This window comes from Euprymna scolopes, chromosome 18 (assembly GCF_053919585.1).
Source record: "Euprymna scolopes isolate OS-2025 chromosome 18, ASM5391958v1, whole genome shotgun sequence".
NCBI classification, from domain to species: domain Eukaryota; kingdom Metazoa; phylum Mollusca; class Cephalopoda; order Sepiida; family Sepiolidae; genus Euprymna; species Euprymna scolopes.
In genome coordinates, this window is record NC_136499.1 from 79,714,854 (window position 1) to 79,739,250 (window position 24,397).

A 24,397-nucleotide genomic window follows, 5' to 3' on the forward strand; every position below is an offset into this window, starting at 1 on the left:
GTGGACGCTTTAAAGCTTAATGCGTTTAATTAACTGATTGGCAACAAAAGGGATTGATATTTTTTTGTCGACTGTGAACAAGTTTGAATTCAGAGAAAAAGTTTCAATTTTGACTAGGAAAAGTCACAATTGACTTATATTGGCAGGTAATAATTTCGCAGAAAAAAAGTATAATTGAAAGACTATATATACCAAAATATACCAAAAGCTGATTGAAAATATTGCAGTCACATAAACCAGGTTTGAAAATATGCGAGTTTTGCTTTTCAGAGGCAGATAATAATTAGATCTAAAAATACTTTTATAAACGAATTATAAATGAATTGATTCTTACCTATAAACGGTATAAATATAGTTAGTGCAGACCTCTGCTATCTAACACCTAAACCATTGCTTAAAATATCTTTAATTGCTTTACACATATATTCTTTTAAACGTCTATCTACTCATAACTAGTGCATTTTATTTCTCTGTTTCATGACACCAGTTCAACCCTAAAACCATGGTCATTATCCTTTGTACTTCTCACTTTTACTATTCATATTTTATTATATGTTTTCCTTTCGTATTGAAACAACTTTTAAAGCATCTCTTTTATAGTAAATTTACTTACATATATAACTTACCCTCTTAATTACTATTGAGTAAATTAAATTTCTGTCTTTTCTAATACACTAGCAAGCCACCATGCATTGTCCGGTCGTAAAATACGCTGAATGATATTTCCATTAATGAAATTTCATATTATTTACTCACTAGGAGTAGTCACACAGGTCATCATCAAAGATTTCTCTTTGAGAACAACTTGTGGTGTTCTCTGGAGTCTGAATGACAGCAAATCTCCCCAGATTTCCTGTACTCTCCACCTCTTTTGATAACCTTTGCAGATGAATTTGCATTATTGCTACAGCAGCTTACCATTGATTTCTCATTAGCAGCGAATATTGGTCTTCATTGAAATCTCTCCAAGGTCCCAGTTCTCTTTGGATTCCTCCAGCGGAGGTTTGGTTTGTGCTCTCTTTCTCTCTCTCTCTCTCTCTCTCTCTCGCTCTCTCTTTCTCTTTCTCTTTCTCTCTCTCTCTCTCTCTTTCTCTCCTCGGTCTTTCCATCCTGCTCGACCCTCATTTATTTGGTGTGACACCAGTTTATGGCGACACAAGAAAAGAAAAAAGGGACGCAGAAGACAGGACCACAGAGGGATTATACATTATACAATTTCAGTTTTCATGTTTCTCTATGATGTTCTTTGTGGTTTACATTTGTAGCAGTTTCTAAATGTCTGGCTTGTGCTTGCTGCTCATGTGTATTAGTCTCCGCATTCAAGAGCTTTTCTTAATATTTCATCTGTTTTCATTATTGTTATATGTTGTATTTTCTCAGTCATCCCTCTATTCCAATCTCTCCCATTCTTTCTTTTATATTTTTCGGTATCGTTCCTAGTGCTCCTACTATTAGTGGTGTTATCTTGACTTTCTTTATCTTCCATATCCCTTTGAACTCTTTGGCTAATTCTGTGTATTGTTTTGCTTCTCTGTCTCCTTGATCTTCACTTGCTGGAATGGCAGGACTTGTTAACTATTATGACATCTGCTTGAATTAGTTTATCCGTTTGTATATCCATGTCCCATCGAATTTTGTGACTTTCATTTTCAAGTACTACTGCCAATTTATGTGACGGGTATGTGCAGAAGCGCTGAAGAATTGTGTGTCAATGTCTTAGTTGTCTTAGGGCCCATCTACAGCGAAAATGAGTTCGTCCAAAGCGATAAAAACCTGATGCTGGAGTCATTCAGCAGGTAACAACTGAGGTTGCTCTGGTAACGTGTCATGTCATTTCAAGTTGTTCGTGATACTGTCATGTCATTTCAACAGAGTTGTTCAGAGTCGTGTTGTGTCATTTTGACGGAGTTGTGTGGAATCATGTTGGGTCGTTTTGACGAAAGTGTTAAGGTTCGAATTGACGGAGATGTTTAAGTTTGAATCAACAGAGTTGTTCAGGATTTTGCCAGAGTATGTGGACGGAATTGTTCTGGATTATGTTGAGTCATGTGTACGACATTGTTCAGTTTCTGTTTATTATCCAGTTGACGTGACGACATTGAAACCAAATCTGAGGCGGGTAAGACAACATCGTTGTCCTTTGATCTCCACTGTTTAGCACGGTCTAAGACATTTGCCAACATATGCTTGTAAATAGGCTCGGTATAGGCCTACACTACATAGGTTTTGCAAGCAAACATTCGCATTGACCAATACACGTCTAGGTATTCATTTAGCTCCTGATAGTCCACAATGGGCCAAACTTTCTGCTTGTTCTCCTGTACAACAGCCATAAGAAAAATAAGACCTTTGGAGGAGAGGGCCGAGTTTGTCCTCTGGATATGGCAGCAACCAGCTGTTATCGGTCCACATTTGCTGATTATATTCCTCATAAATTTCTGCTGGGGCTGGATAATCTGCAAGTATATTTTTCAACGTAATTAGAGGTTGGTCACAAGCCAATTTCCAAGATGCGGTCCACTTCCGAGTGTTCTTTTCATACTCTGTAGAGAAACCAGGCTCAGTAATTGTGATGGCAGCAAAATTTGCGTAGCAGAAATGTGGAAAAGTTACTTCACTGGCACGAGACACAGCTACACCTGCTTATTGTGTCCAGTCGAACTGCTTATTGTGTCCAGTCCAAGCAGCAAATCAAATCCAAGTAAGTATTCATCCACAACTAAGACGTCTATGTCAATGCTCAGCTTTGCACAAATGTTAATGTGCACCACTTCTATTCCACAGCAGCTAAGTGTGCTTCCATCTGCCGTGAACACAGGGGTCACTTTCCTCATCCATTCCTTACAATACGACTTGTGGACTAGTGGCTATGTGCAGCCAGTATCCATTAGAGATGTAGACGGCTGTCTATTAAAGCAAACAGTTACAACCGGCAATGTGCCATTTACAACAGTTTAAGGGATGAATTGGCGCTGAATTCTCACCCCCTGCTCGTTTCCTAGACAAAATTGAGCAATGTGCAATACCACTGATATCGATAACATATATTCTTGGGGGTTTGATACCAGCACCTCCGACGGTCTCACTATTCAGTAGACAATTGCTTGCTCGATGATTGACAATTATAACACTGCCGGAAAATATCCCCTTAGGCCTCTTTGTGCCATGCAGCTACTGCAGCCTGTTCTGGACTCCAGTGCAGTTCTTTAAAATGGCACGAGCATGTGCTAGCATGTGACAGATCAAGGTTATCCATCCAGGAGGATGCTCATAATAGCTGTTCTAGCTGTTCAGCAATGCCTATTCTAGACGTTTGTTTGAGAGTAACCCAGGACGATCCAATGAAAAGTGACTGGTGTATCTTTGGAGAAGATGTTACAGTGTGGGTGGATGCTAGTTCCATTGCAGGAGGTGTGGCTGTGGAAAGCAATCGTTCTATGGTGGAAGACGTAAGGTAGTTTCGAGAGTGGCATGAAGACAAACATAAATTTAGCTGAGTTTGATGCTGTGCTGCAAGGTGTCAACCTTGCATTGCAGTGTAAATCCAAAACTATTCATTTACTAATGGACTCTGCATGTGTATATTGGTGGATAATTGACACATTGGTTGGACGAATAAGAGCAGCCTCTAAAATGTTAATTAGGCGTCGCCTCTCCACATACTGAGAGTTGGTCTCGGAATATGCACTCGAGATGGACGTAGGGCTCAAGTCTTATTATAACAGAGCTAACCAACTTACTCGAGTATCACAGTAATGGTTAAATGAAATCTGTGAACTGACAGAACCCGGAAAACCCATGTGTGCTGGAGCCATAGAACACAGTCAATCAGTCCACCAGACATCCTGAACGTCTGAACTTTGTAAAGTTAATTAACCCAGTAATAACTGAGGCTACAGTATGGATAGTGGTTGAGGATTGTACAGAACGCCAATCCATAGATCCAGCTCCAACCAGATAGCCTTGATGTCCCTAAAAATTGGAGAAGGGTTGCTGTGGGGATAATCTATTTTGGTACTCAATTGTACCTGACATTGATAGACTGTGCCTCTAGCTAATTTGCCAATTTATAACTTAAAATATTGCAGCATTAAGAATTGATTATATAATGTTCGACTGATTTTTTTTTATTTTAAGTTATAAATTTATTATATTTTTTACTAAAATATCTTGTAGTTCTTAGGAATTCCAATAATACAAAACACATCACAAACTTTAAAACAAACTTTATAAACACCAAAACATCTCCAAAACAAACCAATTTCCAATGCAAGCATGTACACTGTCCCATGCCAAAATTGCCATCATATATATGTTGGTGAAACCCAACGTAGATTAAAGAAAAAGCTCAATGAACATAAAAGAGATATAAGAAATAAGAATTCTCTGAATTTTTTATTCTCTCGTTCAATACAGTATAATCATACTTTTGACTTTAAACAAGCAAAAATAATTAAATTTGTTTCAAATAAACTGCGACGGAGATTTCTTGAATCAACGCTTATTGCACATTCAAGCACAATTAAATAATGTGAAGGCAGTGGCGTAGCAAGGACGGGGTGGGAGTGGGCGTTCCGTTCTGGGCGGCACGTTCCAGAGGTCAGCATTTTGAGAGGGTAAAAGAAATAAATGAAAATAAATGAAAGCAAACAAAAAATCTGACATTTTATCGCCGAAAAGGTTGTACAACATCCGGAGTTTTGGAGATATGTGTCCCTATTTTACGAGCGGCCCATGTAAGGGGGGGGGCATTTTTAGGGGAAAAATAGAAAATAGAAAATATAAATAAAATAAATAAAAGGTAACAAAATATCTTAAATTTTATACCGAAAAGTTTTTAAAAAGTCGGAACTTTTGGAGGTATTGGAATCGAAAAATGTGTCCCTATTGTACGAGCGACCCATGCCAGGGGGGCGGCATTTTGAGAGGTTAAAAATAGAAAGAAAAAAAAATACAAAGCTAACATAAAATTTGAAATTTTTTACCGAAAAGGTTGTAAAAAATCGGAACTGTTGGAGGTATCGGAATCAGAAAACTGTATCGCTATTTTTCTTGTCAGATGGGGTGGGGCATTTTGAGGGGTTAAAAAAAGAAAAAAACAAATAAAAGCTAACAAGATACATTAAATTTTATACTGAAAAGTTTTGAAAAAATCGGAACTTTTGGAGGTATTGGAATCGGAAAAATGTGTCCCTATTGTGCGAGCGGCACATGTCAGGGGCGGTATTTTGAGAGGTTAAAAATAGAAAATAGTAAAAATAAATAAAAGCTAACAAAAAATTTGAAATTTTATATCGAAGAGGTTGAAAAAATCGGAACTTTTGGAGGTATCAGACTCAGAAAATGTGTCCCTATTTTACGAGCGGCCAATGTCACAGGCGCCATTTTGAGATGGTAAAAATAGAAAATAGAAAAAGTATATAAAAATTAATAAAAGCTAACAAAATATCTTAAATTTTATACCGAAAAGTTTTTAAAAAATCTTGGAAGTATCGGAATCGGAAAAATGTGTCCTTAATTTACGATTCCAAAACCGATTGTTTTAAATTTTTAATTTAATTTTTCATTATTCGTACTAATGATAAATATTTATGGTTTTTAACTTATCAGTAAAACTAAAATGATAATAACATCAAAATACGATGTAAATTTATTTTATTTGTAAAACAAAGTTTTAATAAAGTTGCATAAATTATCGAGGTAACCTTTCAAAGAAAGCAGTTGATTTACATGTTCCAAAAATGTTGATACATTAAAGAAAACATTTTTGTCAAGAAAAATACTTTCAAACATCACTGATAAATAAATGATAAAATGGAAAATAAGCAACAGAAAATTTAGTAATTTTGGAATTGTATAAACATTAAGCACGTACGGAATAAAAATCGACTGTAAACAAATTTTATGATCGCCATATCAGGAAATATAATTTTAAATGGGAACCAAGCGTTACACCTCAAATACTATTTAAGGTGTTTCTATTTGATAGTTTAAATACTGCTGAATTTCTGTCAAGTTTCGAACAATCAACATGTAATTGATTTTTTTTCAAACTATTAACAAAATTTTATAATCACTGATTAAACCGAAATTTATTATGCTGAATTAATTCTAGTAATAGGATTTTAATTTTTTACTTTTTTATTAATATAATAATTGTAAAAGATAATACAAGGAAAATCTCCTTATAACGCGTACCTAACTTAGAAAAATCGACTTACTCGCTTTCAATATTTAAAAATATGTATATTTCTGTGAGAGGTAATTGAATCCTATTTAAAACTATATCGTCTTTAAGAATGGTCTTAAACTCTATCTTCGATTGACATTTATTTTATTGAGATGCTTAATTTTCATACCTTGCCAAAATTAGTTCCCCGGTTTCTAATTTTCCTAAATTTAATTAAATTAAAATCAAAATATAAAAAGTGATTTTAATGTTTTTGATTCATTTGGGATTTTATCTGTTTTTGCTTTAATTAGCTGGTGGGTTTTGTCCGGTGTCTTTTGTCCGATCCCCTAGCTGTATATATATATATATATATATATATATATATATATGTATGTGTGTGTGTGTGTGTGTGTGTGTGTGTGTGTGTGTGTGTGTACTAGTGATGGGATTATTGAAATTTTTTCCCGATTCCGATTCAATTACCGATTCTGTCTTAAATTTCTGATTCGATATGATTCCCGATTCCGATTCTTTTTAAATTTCAAAATTTGTAATTAGTGATTTGTTTTTGTGTTTTTTTTAATTACTCTAAAACCTTCTCATGTCTGTATATATTTTCGCAAACAAAAAATGCACTTTGTGGGGGGGGAGGGGGAGGGGCATATATATTCAATATACGGGGGGGCATCTAAATATTTTTCTCAAATGTTTTCCTTTTAAATTATTGAAAATAATGAAACAGCTAAAGATGCATTTCTCTTTTAAAACAAACCCGATTTGCATTTGTCATTAGTTGGCAAAATGCTATTTGAATATTTCATAAACAATTAATAAATGCAAAATAAAGCAGTATAGTTAACAAAGTCCCCTCCCCCATTTAAAACATGAGTTTCTAAATAACATAATTACTATATAGAAAATAATTCTTAACTTAAGAACGGATGTGAATGTATTCTTAACTATTCGATACGTTCTTTCTACGAAAGAATGTTCATGTATTTATTCTACTCATCAATATTTGCCCGGTTATTACTACTGACAATGTCATAGATATGTAGTAGATTGATTTGTTTTAATGCAAAAACGAAACAAAATAAAAAAAAAACGAAACAAAAAACAAGATACAAATAATTATAATAGAAATACTTTTTACTAATATTGTGAGAATTTTAGACTAACACTCTTGGCTAAAAACGATATTATGCTTTTGTTTTATTCGACTTTCATTTTGTTTTATGTGATTGCATATGGACACCCTAAAATCTTGCGGGGGGGGAGCACATACAATTATTTTTAAATTTAAACTTTCGTACGTTAATTTAACGTAAATGATGAATAATCATCATTTCAAGGTTACTCTAACATTGTAGAAATGTTCACTAAACCGAAGTCTGAATGGCAAGGTTGTAAAACTATGCGTAATCGCTTAAACCCCCGCCCTCCCTCAAAAAGCTTACAGAATTTATTTCAAAGAGAAAAATAATAATTTTTAGTTCGTGTTCTAAAATGTTACAATGTCTCCGAGATGAACAAGGCCGATAGCCATTAGTCACGTGCTCTCGTGTAATGAATGAATGTGTGAATGTAGGATTGACATGAAATTCTTAAAGATAAACTAAAATGACAGAAAAATGGGCTGAAATGTCTTAAATAAATAAAAAGTAAATGACTTAGAATGACTTTAATGAACTTAAGGATGAATTGAATGACCTTAAGAATGACTTGAATGGTTACAAAATAACTGGAATCCTTCAAAAACAACTTGAATGATCTGGAGAATTACTTGAATGGCTTTGAGACTGACTGTTTGTAAATTGGGTGATCATTTTACATTAAATTAATACAGAAAAGTGATCCGCAACTTTATATCACAAAGTTACAAACATAAGTACAGCATGTAGTAAGAACAGATACTACACTTTGATCTTCATATTTAATTTATTCCGTTTAAAGAAAAAAATTACAATTAAAAGCATAAAAAAGACAAAAAAAAACATTTTGATCTTGGCCAAAAGGCCAAGAAAAGCTTAAAAAGCTAAGAATAGCATCTATTAACAACAGACCTTTGATCTTAACCAAAAAGGCCAAGTATGAAAGTGTTATAGACAGACCGACCGACCGACCGACCGACCGACAGACCGACAGACTGACCGACCAACGGACCGATGGACCGAAGGAGTGACTTATTGAGTCGCTTGCACGCGACTAAAAGTCATTTTACGCCCAATTAATATTGCTCAAGCGTTTCTCAACTGGAAGGATCTAGAGATCCGACTTGCTGAAGGAAAGGTAGTTGACAAAGTAGAGCAACATCTTATTGAGAAGGAAACTAAGAAGTGACAGGAAATTCTAGCTAGATTGCTGGACATCATCAGGTTTCTCTCCAAGCAAATGCTGGCACTACAGGGTCACCACGAAGACATCCATAATGATGAAAGAGATCAAGAAAACAAAGGAAATGTTTTAGAATTGGTAAATTTATTGGCCAAGTGCTCCGTGAACATTTGGTGAAAGTTAACCTGAGAAAGAAAATCGCTACTTCTTATCTGTCACCAGAAATTCAAAATGAATTTGTGAGCATTTTGGCAAAGCAGCTGAGAAAGAAAATCATCGATCAGATCAAAGAAAACAATATTTTTGCATACTTTTTGATAGCATCCTGATGTATCTCACAAGGACCAGATGAGTGAGGTGTTGCGCTACGTATAAATTGACGAAAAAAGTGACAGTGGAGGAGTCGTTTTTCCACTTCATTGAGATAAACGGTAAAAGCGCAGAGGACATTTCTAAACGGATTTGGAGAGAACTGGGGAACGATGGGATTCAGATTGGTGACTGTATTGGCCAGGCATTTGACAATGCTGTTATTATGGCAGGCCACCGATCGGGTGTGCAGAAACGAATCTCCAAAATCAACCAAAAAGCTCTATTTGTGTTATGCACTAACAATTCATTAAATCTGGCTTGTGTACATGCCGCTTCTGTAGCGGTTCACTCTGTTACATTTTTTGACATTCTGGATTGGTTATTCTCGTTCTTTTCTGCATCTACACATCACTGGGATGTCTTGATTCAGTTGACCGGTCTAAAGAACAAGCGGAGTATGGAAACTAGATGGAGTAGTCGAGCAAATGCTGTAAATGATGTGGTAAAAAAATTATTGGAAGTCGTCATTGCCCTGGAACAGCTCCCAGAAAAAGGAGAAACTGCAACCACAAGATCAGATGCATCTTTCATTCTCAATTCGGTATTGTTGTTTCAGTTTCTTTTATTTCTGAGCTTTTGGAAAAATATTCTCCCAGAAATCAAAGATGCCCAGAAATATCTTCAAGAAAAGAGGCTGGATCTGCAGCAAAGTTCTGTAAGGCTGACGGCGTTGGGAGCTTGCCTTCTTCAGAATAGAGAAAAGATGGTAGACACTGCAATAGACGAATAAAAAAACACTGCTCTGAAATGGGGATAAGCATGGACCATCGTATCCACGAAAAGAAACGAATGGGTAGTGAACGATTGACTGATGCAGCACTGGGGTTTGATACTGAGTTGAGACGGGAAATGCTGTCTGTCATAGACAGGTTGACTGAAGAAATATCTTGCAGATTTCAACAAGTTCACAATCTTACAAGTAAATACGCTTTTCTTACACCGTTAAATCTGCTTGATGACAATTATGATTGTCAGCTTGGTGAAGTTAACGAAGATATAGAAAAAGAAAAATTCTTTGCCGAAAGCAAGAGATTACAATATTTGGTGAAAGCTCCAGAAAAAGACAAAATCAATGGACCTCTCGAACTTTTGAACTTTATACAGAGATACCACCTTGGGGATTCAGTCCCTTATATTGTGATCTTGCTGCGCATTTTCCTTACCCGAGCTATTAGCGTTGCCGGCTGTGAGCGTTCTTTCTCGAAACTGAAACTCATTAAAAAAACCACTTTCGATCAAAAGTGAGCTAAAAGCTTACAGACTTGGCAATTCTTTCCATACAGAGGGAACATCGATAGAGTGAATTTTGATAGAGTTATTGATAACCAATGTCAAAATGACCCACACACAAGATAACGTTAAAGGCGCCAAAAAATTGTAAGCAAAAAAAGGTCAACTAAAATTTACCAATTCTTATTTAAGAATTGAATTATCAGCAGGAGTTTTTGAAGGACAATCAAATGAAATAAGAAGAAATATAAAATAAATACGTTCCAAGCAAAATCCGATCCTGCATTTTGCTAAATCCTACCCTCTGATGAGAAGGAAAGTATTTCTTTGAAACTCTGCAGATTAAGGACTATTCATCCATTTAGTATTTCCTTTTTAAAATTAAATATGTTTTAACTCTTGTTCTGAGTGTTTTTTAACATGTTTTATTAACTACTTGTTCTTATTATAAGCTCTATTTCCTATTTGGTTTTATCGAGATTTACATCTGGTTGAGGTTACTTTATAAATATTTTTTCTTTAATATTTATAATTTACTTTAATTTCGCCATCTTGGATCATTTTGGTAAACTTAACTGTAATTCTTATTTTATTATAAGCTCCTGCCTGGTTGAGCTTTTTATTCTCTCCAGATATGTTTGAAAAGGAACACATTCCTCTGTCTGCCAAAAATATCCCTATTCCTACCCAACAAGCATATATACACAAATTTGTTCTAGCTTTGAAGACTTTCCTAAAAAATATAAGGTGGAAGGCTTATCACTATGACTTAAGCATTAAAAATAAACTTAAAGCGCCTATTTCCTCTGAAGATCAACCTCATCCAGAAATCTTAACAAATGAACTCCCTATAAACTCTTATAGAGAACAAAAGAAAATCGAAAGAATTCCTGCCAAATTTTACGCATTAAAAACCACTGCCCATCCCCAAATACAACCCTTATCTTGAGGAGTTTGAGAATTTCATGTTAAATTTAGTCCAAAAAATTAAATTTAAGAAACAAAAATACCATTATAATCCGTTTACTCGAAAAATAAATAATTTTGCCGAGAAAGTTAAAAAGAATAAACATATTCGTCCTTGCTGTTAAGACTAAAAATTACTATAAACTTGACTATCCTACATATAAAAGGCTTTTGTATAAAGAACTTAATAAATCTTATAAAATAGTCCTTCATAAGACTTTAGATTCTATTAATTCTGAGTCATTTACTGACTCCTATGAACATTCATAACTTCACTGAATTAATTTCTCCGGTTACCCCTAGATTTACCCTCAAGGATCATAAACCTAATTTTTATGACAACCCCTCCATCAGATTGATCTGCCCATCTAACTCTGACTTAGGTACTGTAAGCAAAAGCATCTTAGATAGAATTCTCCCTCTTATTAAAGAAATAGTTAATTTCCCTCTTTGGCTAAATTAAGATTCCGTAATTAATTGGTTTGTCTCCCTTAAAAATAAAGACCTCCTTAATTTCATAACCCTTGACATTCAAAATTATTATCAATTAATTTATCCGATTCTTTTAATCTTTGCTAAAAAAATTCTGACTTAACTAATTTAGAAATTAAATTAATTCTCCTAGCAAGAAAGTCCCTTATACAATTTAACAATAAGTTTTGGACTAGAAAGGACACCCCTAATAATTTTGACATCTTGATGTATTTCTGATTCTGCAGAAGTTATGGATTTAGTGGGGCTCTTTTTATTGAAAGAACTTAAATACCACTTTAAACATATCCAAGGGGGCCTTTATAGAGACGATGCCCTTTTCACTACAACAGCCAGGCCAAGAGAGTACAACAAAACAATTAAAAAATTACATAACTTCTTTAATAACTTTGGCCTTTCTATAATATTTGAACCGAACAAAAAATTTATGCTGATGATACTACTATCTATGGATGTCCTTTTCTCTTCCCTCCAACCTCTTTCTCACAGAATGGATGTTGCGAGTTCATCTTTGCTTTATCGTTATTTCCATGGCAAGTGCTCGACTGAGCTCCAATCTATTGTATCCTATCGCCAAACTTTCACAAGAAACACCCGTCTAGCAGAAAACACTATCAATAATTTCCCCCACTCATTATCTGTGCCTAAACCTAAACATAGATTCATTGAACAAAGTTCTTTTTTCTTAGAACTGCACGCCTATGGAATTGTCTTCCGTTTTCCTGCTTTCTAGCTGAATACAATATGGTTGTCTTTAAGTCTAACGTAAACAAGTTTTTGATGAGCCGTTCCATATAAGTTCACAAATTTACCAAATTTCCATTACTAACGATTACTTTATCGTCCAATTGTCTACCGTACACTCCCCTATTCTCGAGTGGCCTCTTGGCCTTGATAAGTGGTGATGCCTTTGTAAAAAAACATGCAATAACATATAATATTGAATAATATTGAATTATCTTAACGTTATCTATCTCTCCCATATATTTTCTCTGATTGATAAGGTTTAAGTGTCAAAAAGTGAGAGATATTAGTTTGCCTATGATATTTGATAACAAATGATGGCATCGTATAACGTCAACAACTTAATTCAATTGAGTCCATTTTAGCCAATTTATTGTTCTCCCTCATTTTCAACTCTTTTTGTAACGTCTCTGTGTTTTAATTGTTAGTTTTTGCCTATTTTTTTAATAATTCTTGGAAGCTGATACACCACAAGACTTTAATGAATGAGACGTTATCTAATGTGACATCCATGAAAATATGGCCATAATCACACTTTTAGAAATTCGAAATGTAATTTACAGAGAATAAGTGGAAAAGAGAGAGAGAGAGAGAGAGAGAGAGGGGGGGGCGAGAGAGGGGGGGGCGAGGGAGAGACAAAAAAAACAATAATCTTCTGAATGTACTGAATAAAAGGAAATAAAAACGAAATACCTTTGGCAACAACAAAAGGACATTTATGTAAGTGCAAAAGAAAGCATCCATGTATATAAAAAGGCGACAGGAAATTATCTCGGTGTTGATACAAAATGGATATAGTTGAGATGAGTCGAAGTATGGATAAGATATTCATTAACATAGGATGTCTGAGTGCTATAATAAAAAGAAATTGCAGAAAAATAAGTAAAATGTAGTCCACGGTGAAAAAAAGTAAGATATAGTTCGCGGAGAAAAGTGAAAATAGAGCCAAGTGTTCAATTTTAGTCAATACTAATCAGAATCAAAAGAGAAAGTGTAAAAATTTCATACTCAAGCAGGTCAGTTTTAAAAGTTTCTTGAACGGTTACAACACGGTTACTGAGTTGAGTAGGTACTTCTGAAAATGTGAAAAAAAGGGTCGAGCATCATAGCTGCTACAGTCCTAGCCTTCCAAGCGGCTCTTGAAAACAGAACTTTGTATTTTGGCAGGTGACACATTTGATTGGCCCATTTTTGTATGTATCATTTAAATGTATCTTTTGATTCGTCTAAAATAGAACAATTTATTATTTAATATTTTAATCAAATTGCACATGTTTTTAGTTGGATGTAATAGAATAAAACGGCGGTCTTATGTACATCAGCACAATAGAACAGAATCAGTGGTGGGATAAGATCTATCTTGTTCAATTATACATACCATCAATAAAGGGATGAACGCATAATTTATTACCAATTTCAGTGAGTAAAATAATCATTTGTGTGCAACAAATCGTATATTTATTGTTTCGTTGGCATTATTTTTTATATTAATTAACCTCCAAATATTTATATGTCATAAAAAATTACAAACCAAAATATAATGCTTGTTTATTCCTACCATATTATTTGTTGACATAATCTTTCTATGCTATTTATTAAAGTTGTATTAGTTTGATTCACTTTGATATGAATTGTCACTTTTATCTCATCTACTTGCGCGTCTTTCTCTCTGATACTTAGTGTCCAACTCCAATAAATGGCTATCTTTTGAACCTTTCTGAGCAATTATAAATCTTCATCAAACCTTCTATTAAGCTTAATTAATGCCTGTTTTACTTGGGTTAACAGATAGGAAACAGCAGCAACAATCCTTGTTGCAAACCAATAAAACTGTAAATAGTTAAATGTTGAATAATCATCGACATCATTTTAAATGTCAGATGAAAATAAAAATGTCATATGTGTGGATCCAATTGTAAAACATATGACAACTGCTTTCAGTTAATTTTCGCTTGTAACTGTATTTGATTTCGATTTGCAAGGCAATTTGTTTTTAAGATTTATCTAATTTAGATTAAATTTATTTATGTTTCAATTCCTTTTATAACTGTCTCTTCTAAATTTGCTAAAATTAATCTTCACTAAATTGACATCTTTTTAGATTTGCAATGAATTCACTTTTCATTAGGAGAAAAGTCTGTTTCCAATCTATTGATTATAATCTTATTTCATGAAAGCTCTGTTTTTGCTTTCGTATTAATTTATATTGAAACGCATTTGGACTTTTATGAAATTTTAATTCACTTCAGTATCGTTTATACCTCAAATGTTTGGAAAATGAACGACACTTTGAAACGTTCTCATGTTCATCACCTATTCACTGTCAGTGATTGTTTTATTTCTTTTGATTTTCTAAATTTTAAAGTGGATTAAGCAATTATCGTTTTTTTTTTTACTGGGAAAGTCATCACTTATCACGGCCCAAATGCCACTCGAGGATAAGGGTTAATGAATGTAAGGTTTAGTAAACGTTAATGAATGTAAGATTTAGTACGTTAATGGTGTAAATTGGGTAGAATTTGATTATTTATGGGGACGGCTCAACAAGAAATTGTTTACATTGGATTTGCATCGAACCGGGAAGCAGACCAGTGAAACACTATTCCACAGGCGGGAAGTTATGGGAAAGAAGCTTTGTTCATGGAATCTGTGTTTAGATTTGGGGAGGATTGTATATAGTAGTTGTATCTAGTCTAGGGTGTTTTTGTGAAAATTTGGCAAGGAGGGTACTCATAGATTAAAGTCCATTTAACCATATAATTAGAATATTAATAATTTTTTTTAATTCAAAATATCAAGAAGTCATAAATATTATTTAGAAAGCCTGAGTAGGTTTTGTTCATACCTAAGTTGAGGATACGTTCTTGATAATCAGTTCAACAGTGATATTTTTGAATAAGTGATGATCTTGCATTCGTCAAACTAAGGTATCGTTCTGGAAGGTCCACTCTCCCAAGCTTTATCATCTCATGCTTTGAGAAGGGGTTAGTTTATTACTAAGTCCCCCCCACCACCAAATTGGGGAATACTGATGAGATTGTTCAGGTATTTTTATGGCCAGAATGCATACGCCTCTTACACTGTTTTTTCAATCTCCATTTTCTGACATCATATCTCATCTCCACACAGTGGGAGAAATCAAATGCCTACAAGATGCAAAGATGCATACAAGATGCATGCAAGATTCATACAAGATGCATACCCTGTATTAAAAAAAACTGATTGTTAACAACAACCGAGAACACAACTGCTCCATAATCATCAAATTAAAATTATTTTAATGCTCAGAATGTTTAGTTTTGTTGCCCCTAAACACATATTCAAGGTAATTATTATGCAGAGCCCACAAATTTTGGTAACACCTGTAGTTTCTCTGTAGTTGTGAACAAGGTTATATGCAAAACTACACATTTTTTAACTTACCCAAATGTATGTTTGTCTATTTATTCCCATAAAAAGTTCATACAACTTTTCATACACTTGGGCACTAAGTGATCCATCAGGTTAAAATAATGTTGTTTTTGTTTATTTTAAAAGATGCATGTTTGATGGAAGCAGGCAAGACAACCAGCTGTAATGATACATTTATTATTCGTTTATTATTTAAAGGAGAACAGATTCAGCCCTTTCTTCAGAAGAACTGTCTGACAGGATATCTGTTGCATTCATTTCGGCAGTCAAGTTTTCAAGTTATATTGGATTATGCACTGGTAGAAGTGCATCAATGACAGGACTTTTATGTGCCAAGGACTTCTGGCTACCATGACAACTGATAATACATTAGGTTGAGTGTGGCATTATCACAAAACATCATCCCCATTATATAACATTATTTCATGACTATTATACATACTTTAAGTGACATTGATCAATGATCCTGTGGTCTGAGAGTACACAAGTGCATCAGAATTCTCTTTGAAAACTTTTTTCCTATAAGAACATCTTGAATTACTGAATGCGGAACATGATGTCATTGCCTATTAACAATTCTGCTGGAGTTTCTCGTCCATTAAACACAACTTTTAACTGCCACTAAAAGTAGCGTCAGATTGTAGCAATGAATGTCAAATAGTGCCTGCCATTCAGTTTTTATGTCAGCAACTACAGGTCAGTGAACAACATTCTTAAGTATGCCTTTAAATTGAACTGTTCCTGTCTCCATCTTTTAGTATAAATCAAATGCATCATTAACTATTCAAATGCAAAATTTGGTCTATTCTCTTAAAACAACCAATAAAATCATCAAATTTTGCATTGAGTTTTGAATTGGAATTTACTATCTTAACAAAAATTAGCTTGAAACTGATTGAAAACACACTTGAAAGCCACAAATTCAGATCATTTTAAGCATTTTAAATGTTTAATATTTAATAAGAAATGACTCCAAGACCTAGGCATACTTTATCTGTCACTGGAACATGACTAAGCTCTGTGTATTGCTTTATTGCAGGTCAATATTTTTTTAATTTTGAAATAGCTATGAAACGTAAAGAAGTGAAAATTCGTACACTGAAATAGCATAACGAGGTGCCTTATTTCCCTGAATTTTGTGGAATTTGAACAAATATTTTGAAAGTTATGCTAATTTTTCTATTTTCTGGTAATTTTAAGTGTGTATTACTTTATTGCAAGTGTCTAAAAATGTATATTTTCGGTAATAAAACAATATTCTAACTTCATATTTCTATTCATATGAAACAAAGAACATATACAGTAACAATATTAATCAAAAACAAGAACGAATTTCACATTATTTTGTTTGAGGAAATATTTATTTATCAACATAAATCACATGCTTCAAAATCACTTTGAATAGCCTCTTGTCAACTGATGATATCAATCGGCAGATTTGAGTTGATGTGGTGCTATAGGAAACTCTCAAAATCTTCCTCCAAACTTCATCCTTTGACGAAAATTGAACATCTCCTTCATAACCTTTCATCTTTATTATTGACCAGAGATGCTCAATTGGTTTTATATCTGGAGAACAAGGTGGCCATGTCATCAAATTTTCTCCACAAATTTCTAATGACTTAAGGTAAAATGTCGCAGCCTTGGCTGAATGGAATGCCGCATTGTTGTTCATAAAAATCAATTTGCAGTAACACGCCGATGGAAAGTCAAGCTATGCTGACAAATGCTCATTTAAAAATAAAATATAAGATTGGCTTATAAGTTTGACACCTTCTGGCACTCAAAATGGGCAATTAGTTCATCGCAGATTATTCCAGCCGAAAACATGACACCTCCACCTCCCTGTTTATGACAGAATCCATGAGGGGGGGACGTTTTTCCATATGAGTTTGGTTTAAAACAGGTCTTTCTATGGGCTTAATGCTTCTTGCAATTTCGTTTAAGACATTGCAGAATGCTTTTCTGTACAAGAAAAGTATTCCAACCTTCTCAAATACAGCAGCACTTTTGTTGCCCCGCCGTTTGATAAGTTGACGGCAAATTTTTCTAACATCAAGAGAAGAAACTGACTTTCTTGTGGTTTTGTTATTCCTTGGTTTAATGTTTGGATTTTCAATGAATGAAGACAATGTTCTTCGATCTCTTCCACGTTCCTTGGCTAGAACTATGAGAGATAAACTTTCTGCAAGGCCACAACACATTCCCTTTCACTAGCTGTCAATCGACCCTTCTAGGTATTTTAGGAGACCTGCAATAAAATGATACATACTTAAAATTACTAGAAAATAAAAAAATTAGCATAATTTTCAAAATATTTGTTCAACTTCCATAAAAATTAAGGAAATATGCTAGCTATGCTCTTTCAGTGTACCAAAATTTCACTAGTCTGCGTTTAATAGAAATTTCAAAATTAAAATATAAAATTGACCTTCAATAAAGTGATACACAGGGTTTACACTTCATACTAGATATCGTTCAAAGTAAACTGTCTTTCAACATGTCTATTATACTAAGACTCATGTAAATTTTTATAGATTTGGGCTACTCTCAAATATCACAATTTAAAATTGTGTCTTTTATTTCATTCTGAAGCAAGACACAATCATTTTCTCTTACATTACTGTACCTAAATTAATTCCTGCTATAAAATGAAAACGTAAAATAATTTTTGATACACAAAAATTATTAGGATACGGTTAGAATAAGTTGACAATAACAAAGAAGAGAATGGTGCTATTTATTTTTGGATGGGAATTATAAGCTCAATAAGTAGGAATGGAAGTGATTTCAACAACTCAACATGTGCGAGTAGAAATGTAAACGAGAAAGAGACAAAGCAATGATTGATAACTTACAGTGTTAGACGACATTCAATTAGATAAATGCTTCAGAAGAAATTAAAAACGAATTAGTTTGCCAAGATTTTGATAGTTGTTGGCCCATATGGATATAATTTCATTTTCATAGAATCGGGAAACTAAACCTTTTCCAAAATAATTGACAAAAATTAATAGTGTTTGCTAGCTCTTGTATTAGGGGAAAATACAATCAATAAAATATAAAAATTGCTAAAAAGTGAGCAATATTAAAAAAATTGAATACCTACAATTTTCTAATAATGTGATTCAATCAAAAGCATTACGGATTTTGAAAATATGTTTGTGAACGATTATATATTGTAATCGAACGTATAATTTAATCGATTATATATTGTAATCGAACGTATAATTTAATCGATTATATATTGTAATCGAACGTATAATTTAATCGATTATATATTGTAATCGAACGTATAATTTAATCGATTATATATTGTAATCGAACGTATAATTTAATCGATTATATATTGTAATCGAACGTATAATTTAATCGATTATATATTGTAATCGAACGTATAATTTAATCGATTATATATTGTAATCGAACGTATAATTTAATCGATTATATATTGTAATCGAACGTATAATTTAATCGATTATATATTGTAATCGAACGTATAATTTAATCGATTATATATTGTAATCGAACGTATAATTTAATCGATTATATATTGTAATTGAACGTATAATTTAATCGATTATATATTGTAATTGAACGTATAATTTAATCGAATATATATTGTAATTGAACGTATAATTTAATCGAATATATATTGTAATTGAACGTATAATTTAATCGATTATATATTGTAATTGAACGTATAATTTAATCGATTATATATTGAAATTGAACGTATAATTTAATCGAATATATATTGTAATTGAACGTATAATTTAATCGAATATATATTGTAATTGAACGCATAATTTAATCGAATATATATTGTAATTGAACGTATAATTTAATCGAATAGATATTGTAATTGAACGTATAATTTAATCGATTATATATTGTAATTGAACGTATAATTTAATCGATTATATATTGTAATTGAACGTATAATTTAATCGGAAGGTATTAATGAAACAATGGGGCGAATTAAAAATTTTCCTATACATCAAAATAAAATAATGGTATTTGAGTTTTTTGCCAGATTCGCTTGTAAATTCAAACGATACTAATTCAATGGCTTGCATCTAAATTTCACTAATTCGGAAGTTTTGTCTACACACTACACTTTTAGTGCAAGCATGGTGATTATTATGTTGGCATTTTTCAAGGTAAATTTTACATTATGGAGATGGCAAGCTTTCTTAAAAATGAGTATAAAAAACATAGCGATAAAATCATATGATGAAAAAAAAAGAGTTGAAAACAGTTGAAAACAGTTGAAAATGTGTTCCACTGTCAAAATATACAAAAAGTGAAAGTTTGGAATTTATTTTTCCTTTAATAAGATAATCCTGCTTTCAATGTAGATATTTTTAATATTGCCGGAACAAAATATAATAAAAATAATTGTAAATAAATGATGCTCTCAATTAATTTTATGGGTTAAAACAATGTGTTGAATTACATATACTGATGACAACCTTCTGTCTCATAAGATAATGGCATGCTGCATTTAGTCGGGTACAAGAAAGAAGGGGTGTTCCCAGCATTAACAAACAACTTTGTGTCTAAGTCTACCCTCGTGCAGAGGCAAGTAAATAGAGACATAACTGATTAGTCAGCAAACATGGCGGCCGTTGACAGTGCAATGATGAAATGGAATGAAGCAATCAGAGCGATTAATACCAAATGATTTTCAGACGAAAACAAAAACAGACTTACAGATCAACGGCATTCTGCTATGCACCGGTTAAACGTGTGTACTAAATACGTGAGGGTCATCAGCTGATGATCAGCAGACAAATGTTTTAGGGCAAAAATCGAGTAATATGGGAAATCAGATGAGAATTTTAGAGTGGTTTCCTTGGCAGTAAGATACGTCACCAAAGCAGATTGACATGAAATAGATGAATTCATGTGAAAACTGTCCCTACATACAGCAGAGTGTGATTTTTAAAGAAGGAAACACTGAGATGAATTCAATTGTTTGTGAGAATAGATGTTCTTTCAAGGAAACCTTGCTGGAACAATCAAGAAATGCAAAAGCAATTACTCGCAGAAGATAAAAAAGACGAGATTAGAGAAAAATAAGTAGTAAAAGCCAGAAAGTCTCAATCGTACAAAACAAGGATAATGAGCAGTGAAAAGGTAGAATGCAAGCGAAAACAACAGCAAAACAGCAAAAAAATGTGGAGGAAAATACAATACATATGGTGAACGCAAAGAATGTAGAAATTGTGAGAAACGAAATCACTTCCCAATGTTTTCGTCTAGACAGACTAGAAGGAAAAAAACAAGGAAACAATGCGAGACCAAATATGAGCAAAATGGATATAATAAAAACATATTCACACGGTCGACAATGATAATAGTGACTCTGACAAATTCGAATTTCACAAAATTAACGGTTAGATAACCTTACCACAGTTACAAAAAACTATAAATCACAGTGCCAGGAAAAGAGAAGTAAATCCAGTCAGACCACTGATAAATTAGGCGAAAAGAGTAGAAAGAAATAAGATTTAAAGGGGGTTTCTGAAAATAATATGAATACAACCATTTGAATATTCAAATATTTCAGATTTACATTAAATTGTATCCATATCCGCTAGACACTAATTAAGAAAGCGTCTTTTAACTTAATTTATTTTTTAGTTACTTTCTAGGATTAAAATTATGCAATGAATCTTGATCTAAATTGCAATAAAGGTTATAGACATAAAATTTAGTTTCATTATGTCTTGAATTTAATCTTGATCAGGGGGAGGGGCATAAATGTAGTGCTGAGGTTCTTTCCGAGTAACATCACTTAATTGGATTTTCGTAAGGAAAAATTGCAATTTAAAATATATTTCATTTACGTTTTTTATAGTGTATATATATATATATATATATATATATATATATATATATATATATTAAACAAAACTTTAATCTATATATCTATATATTATCAAAATGCTCTGCTAGTTTTTAGACTTTGTACAACATTGGCGAAAACGGAATAAACAGAGTACACATTACTGAGTTAATTGTTTTTATGATGTCAATGCATAAATTTAAAGGATATTTTACTGTTTTTATAAATTTAAACAAATTAAGATGACATAATAACATAAAAAACAATGCATATTATTTTTATACTAAGTGATTTTTTTTTGCTAAAAGTAAACGATATTTGTCCTTAGTTCAAAGTGAATAATTTTTGTTTAAAAACATGTTCTAATGTTTTACAACAATATGTAAATATATTCATTGCAGTTATTCTCTCATGCCAATAATTAGTACCATATTTTTTTAAATGAAATTTCACTTTTTTCATACTAGCTATAAAACATGCAAACTAGGTAATAATAGAAAATGACATATCTTGATGCTATCAATTTCGCCCAAGAAACAGGTATAAACGAGTATTCATATGAAGTTAGGTATGTGTATATATTCATTTTTACGTGCAAGATTCATTCCTAAACTAATTAACCGATTCATTATGAATTTTGGAACTCATCTGCTTAATAGAACGAATCGTAATGTGGGCTATATTTAGTTTATATGCAAAGGGGATAAAAGGGAAGTGGAAACCCTTCGTGACAATTTAGGTACCTTTGTTTTTTAATAAAATTTTAGCAGTATGAAATTAGACATCCAATATTGAATATGTTTTGGAAATGTTTTAAAATGGAACCACTCGCCATTTGAAAATTCAAATATTTCAGATTTACATTAGATTCCTAAGTGTACCTAACCCATCCTTATCCTAACAAAATGCCAACTGTTTTTTTTTTACTTTCTTGCCAACTGTTGTTTATATTTTTTCTCTTTTAAATTTACCTTATTTTTTTAATTTTAATGTATTTTAATTATATACGTATATATTGTCTTTATCTCTTCGAGTTCCTTGCGAACCCTCTTATGTAGTTCTTAAAATTCGACTCGAAAAATTGGAAAGCATAGGCAATAGAGATTTCTTAACAGAAGCGAGGATTTATTTTTTCTAATGTAGAAGTCAGAAGAACTTTATTTAAGTAACATACTTAATATCTGCAATTACCATATGCTCGCATGTATTAATAAAGTGGCCTCCATGATATCCATAACGGGTGCTAGTGCACTTACTGATCCGCACTGCTTTTTTATTTTTTTATATTTTATTTATTTATTTTTATTTTAAGCGTATTTCCAAGTTTATTTAAATTTTTATGATATATTCTTTTATTGAATTTTAAGATTGAAGTATGGAGTAGGTGCAGGGCTGTTAAGAGTGGCTTTTTGAATAGTAACGGTATTTACGTCTGGATCACTCTCTGCACTAGTATCCTAAACCAAACCACCGAATATAGCTTATGTTTAACTTTCACTATATTTGTGACTGAAATATACAGTTATCTTAGCGGTGTTACTAGGGCTATTTTTCTAAATAGATACACTGCTTTAAGCCTGAACTAAATGACTGCCTATGAATACGGAATACGAATCACCATGAAGCAATTGTTTCTCTTATAACTGAAAAAACACCTGACAGCTAAGAAATTCCAATATACATTTTACCTCCAAAGTGACTGCGTCTGTCTAACTTGCATGCTTTAAAAAAAACAAAAAGACTTATTGTCATATTTGGGTTGGTGCATCTGCTACTAGTCTCTCGCTCCTAGACAAGGTTCAAAAGAGAGTCGCCAATCTGAGAGGCCCTGAACTGGCATCTAAGCTTCAGCCTCTGTCCCATCGATGAAACGTTGCATCCCTCTGCCTGTTCTACAAGTATTTTAATGGAGAATGCTCTGACGAACTGCAAGCACTTGTGCTCCCACTACATAAACACCCTCGACAAACCTGACAGGCAGCTAAATCCCACCCTAGATGTAAAAGATCTTTCTACTCCAGTAGTTTCTTCCTCAGAACCGCTAGACTTTGGAATTCCCTTCCGGGTCCCTGCTTCCCCAACTGTACTGACGTGCAGAAGTTCAAGTGTAACGTGAACAGACATCTTGCTGCCCAAATCCCCACATAGTACCCCAGTAGATGTTACTCCTGATAGTAGCCCCCTACACCAAAGTGGCAATGTGCCTTGTTTGGGGTGAAAACGTAATAATAATAAAAAAAAGATTGTATTCATAAACATTAAACAACAATTAAAGAAGATTCGCTGAATTTTAATTTCTTATGAACCCCTCTTAAATTGAAGCCTCATATTTTAAACATTTTCTACAATCAGAATCATGTAATGATTTGGGCAAAATTAAAATAAGGATTTTAAACATAATGTTTAATAGTATTTTCATTTTAATCTTTACCAGGGGGCATAAAAATGATGCAAAACTGTTCTGTTCGGATAATTTAATACATCTTGGAGTAGGTATTCTCTATTTTATATATACTAGCTGGGCTACCCGGCGTTGCTCGGGACTGTATAAACAATGAGAAAATTGAAGCTGATTTTGAACATATTTGTGATTCCTAGGATAGAGGAATTTTTAATGTCTACGTATCATTAGCTTTCTCGAGCAAAAGAATATTTTACTTACCCTAGGACGGGTATTACACGTATCAAATAGTTGTACCTTATCTAGGATAAGTAATTTATACCATATATATGAAATAATGTTTCCTTTGCGTGGATGGTAATATACAACACATATTTAAAATAATTTTACCTACCGTCGGACGGGTAATTAAAATACATAC

General features: G+C 33.0%; 1 protein-coding gene across 2 annotated transcripts in view; it reads right to left on the reverse strand.

The window, feature by feature from the left end:
• LOC145297663 (uncharacterized) overlaps positions 1–24,397 on the reverse strand; it is a 550,235-nt gene that overhangs the window by 21,156 nt on the left and 504,682 nt on the right. Inside the window, exon 2 of one of the 2 annotated variants that reach the window (XM_080143836.1) lies at positions 17,061–17,972. The exons of the other annotated variant lie outside the window; for it this stretch is intronic. Coding sequence (XP_079999962.1) covers positions 17,964–17,972 — 9 coding nt within the window. The 3' untranslated portion in view covers positions 17,061–17,963. Of the gene's footprint in view, positions 1–17,060; positions 17,973–24,397 lie in introns of those variants that run through there. 2 annotated transcript variants of the gene reach the window in all.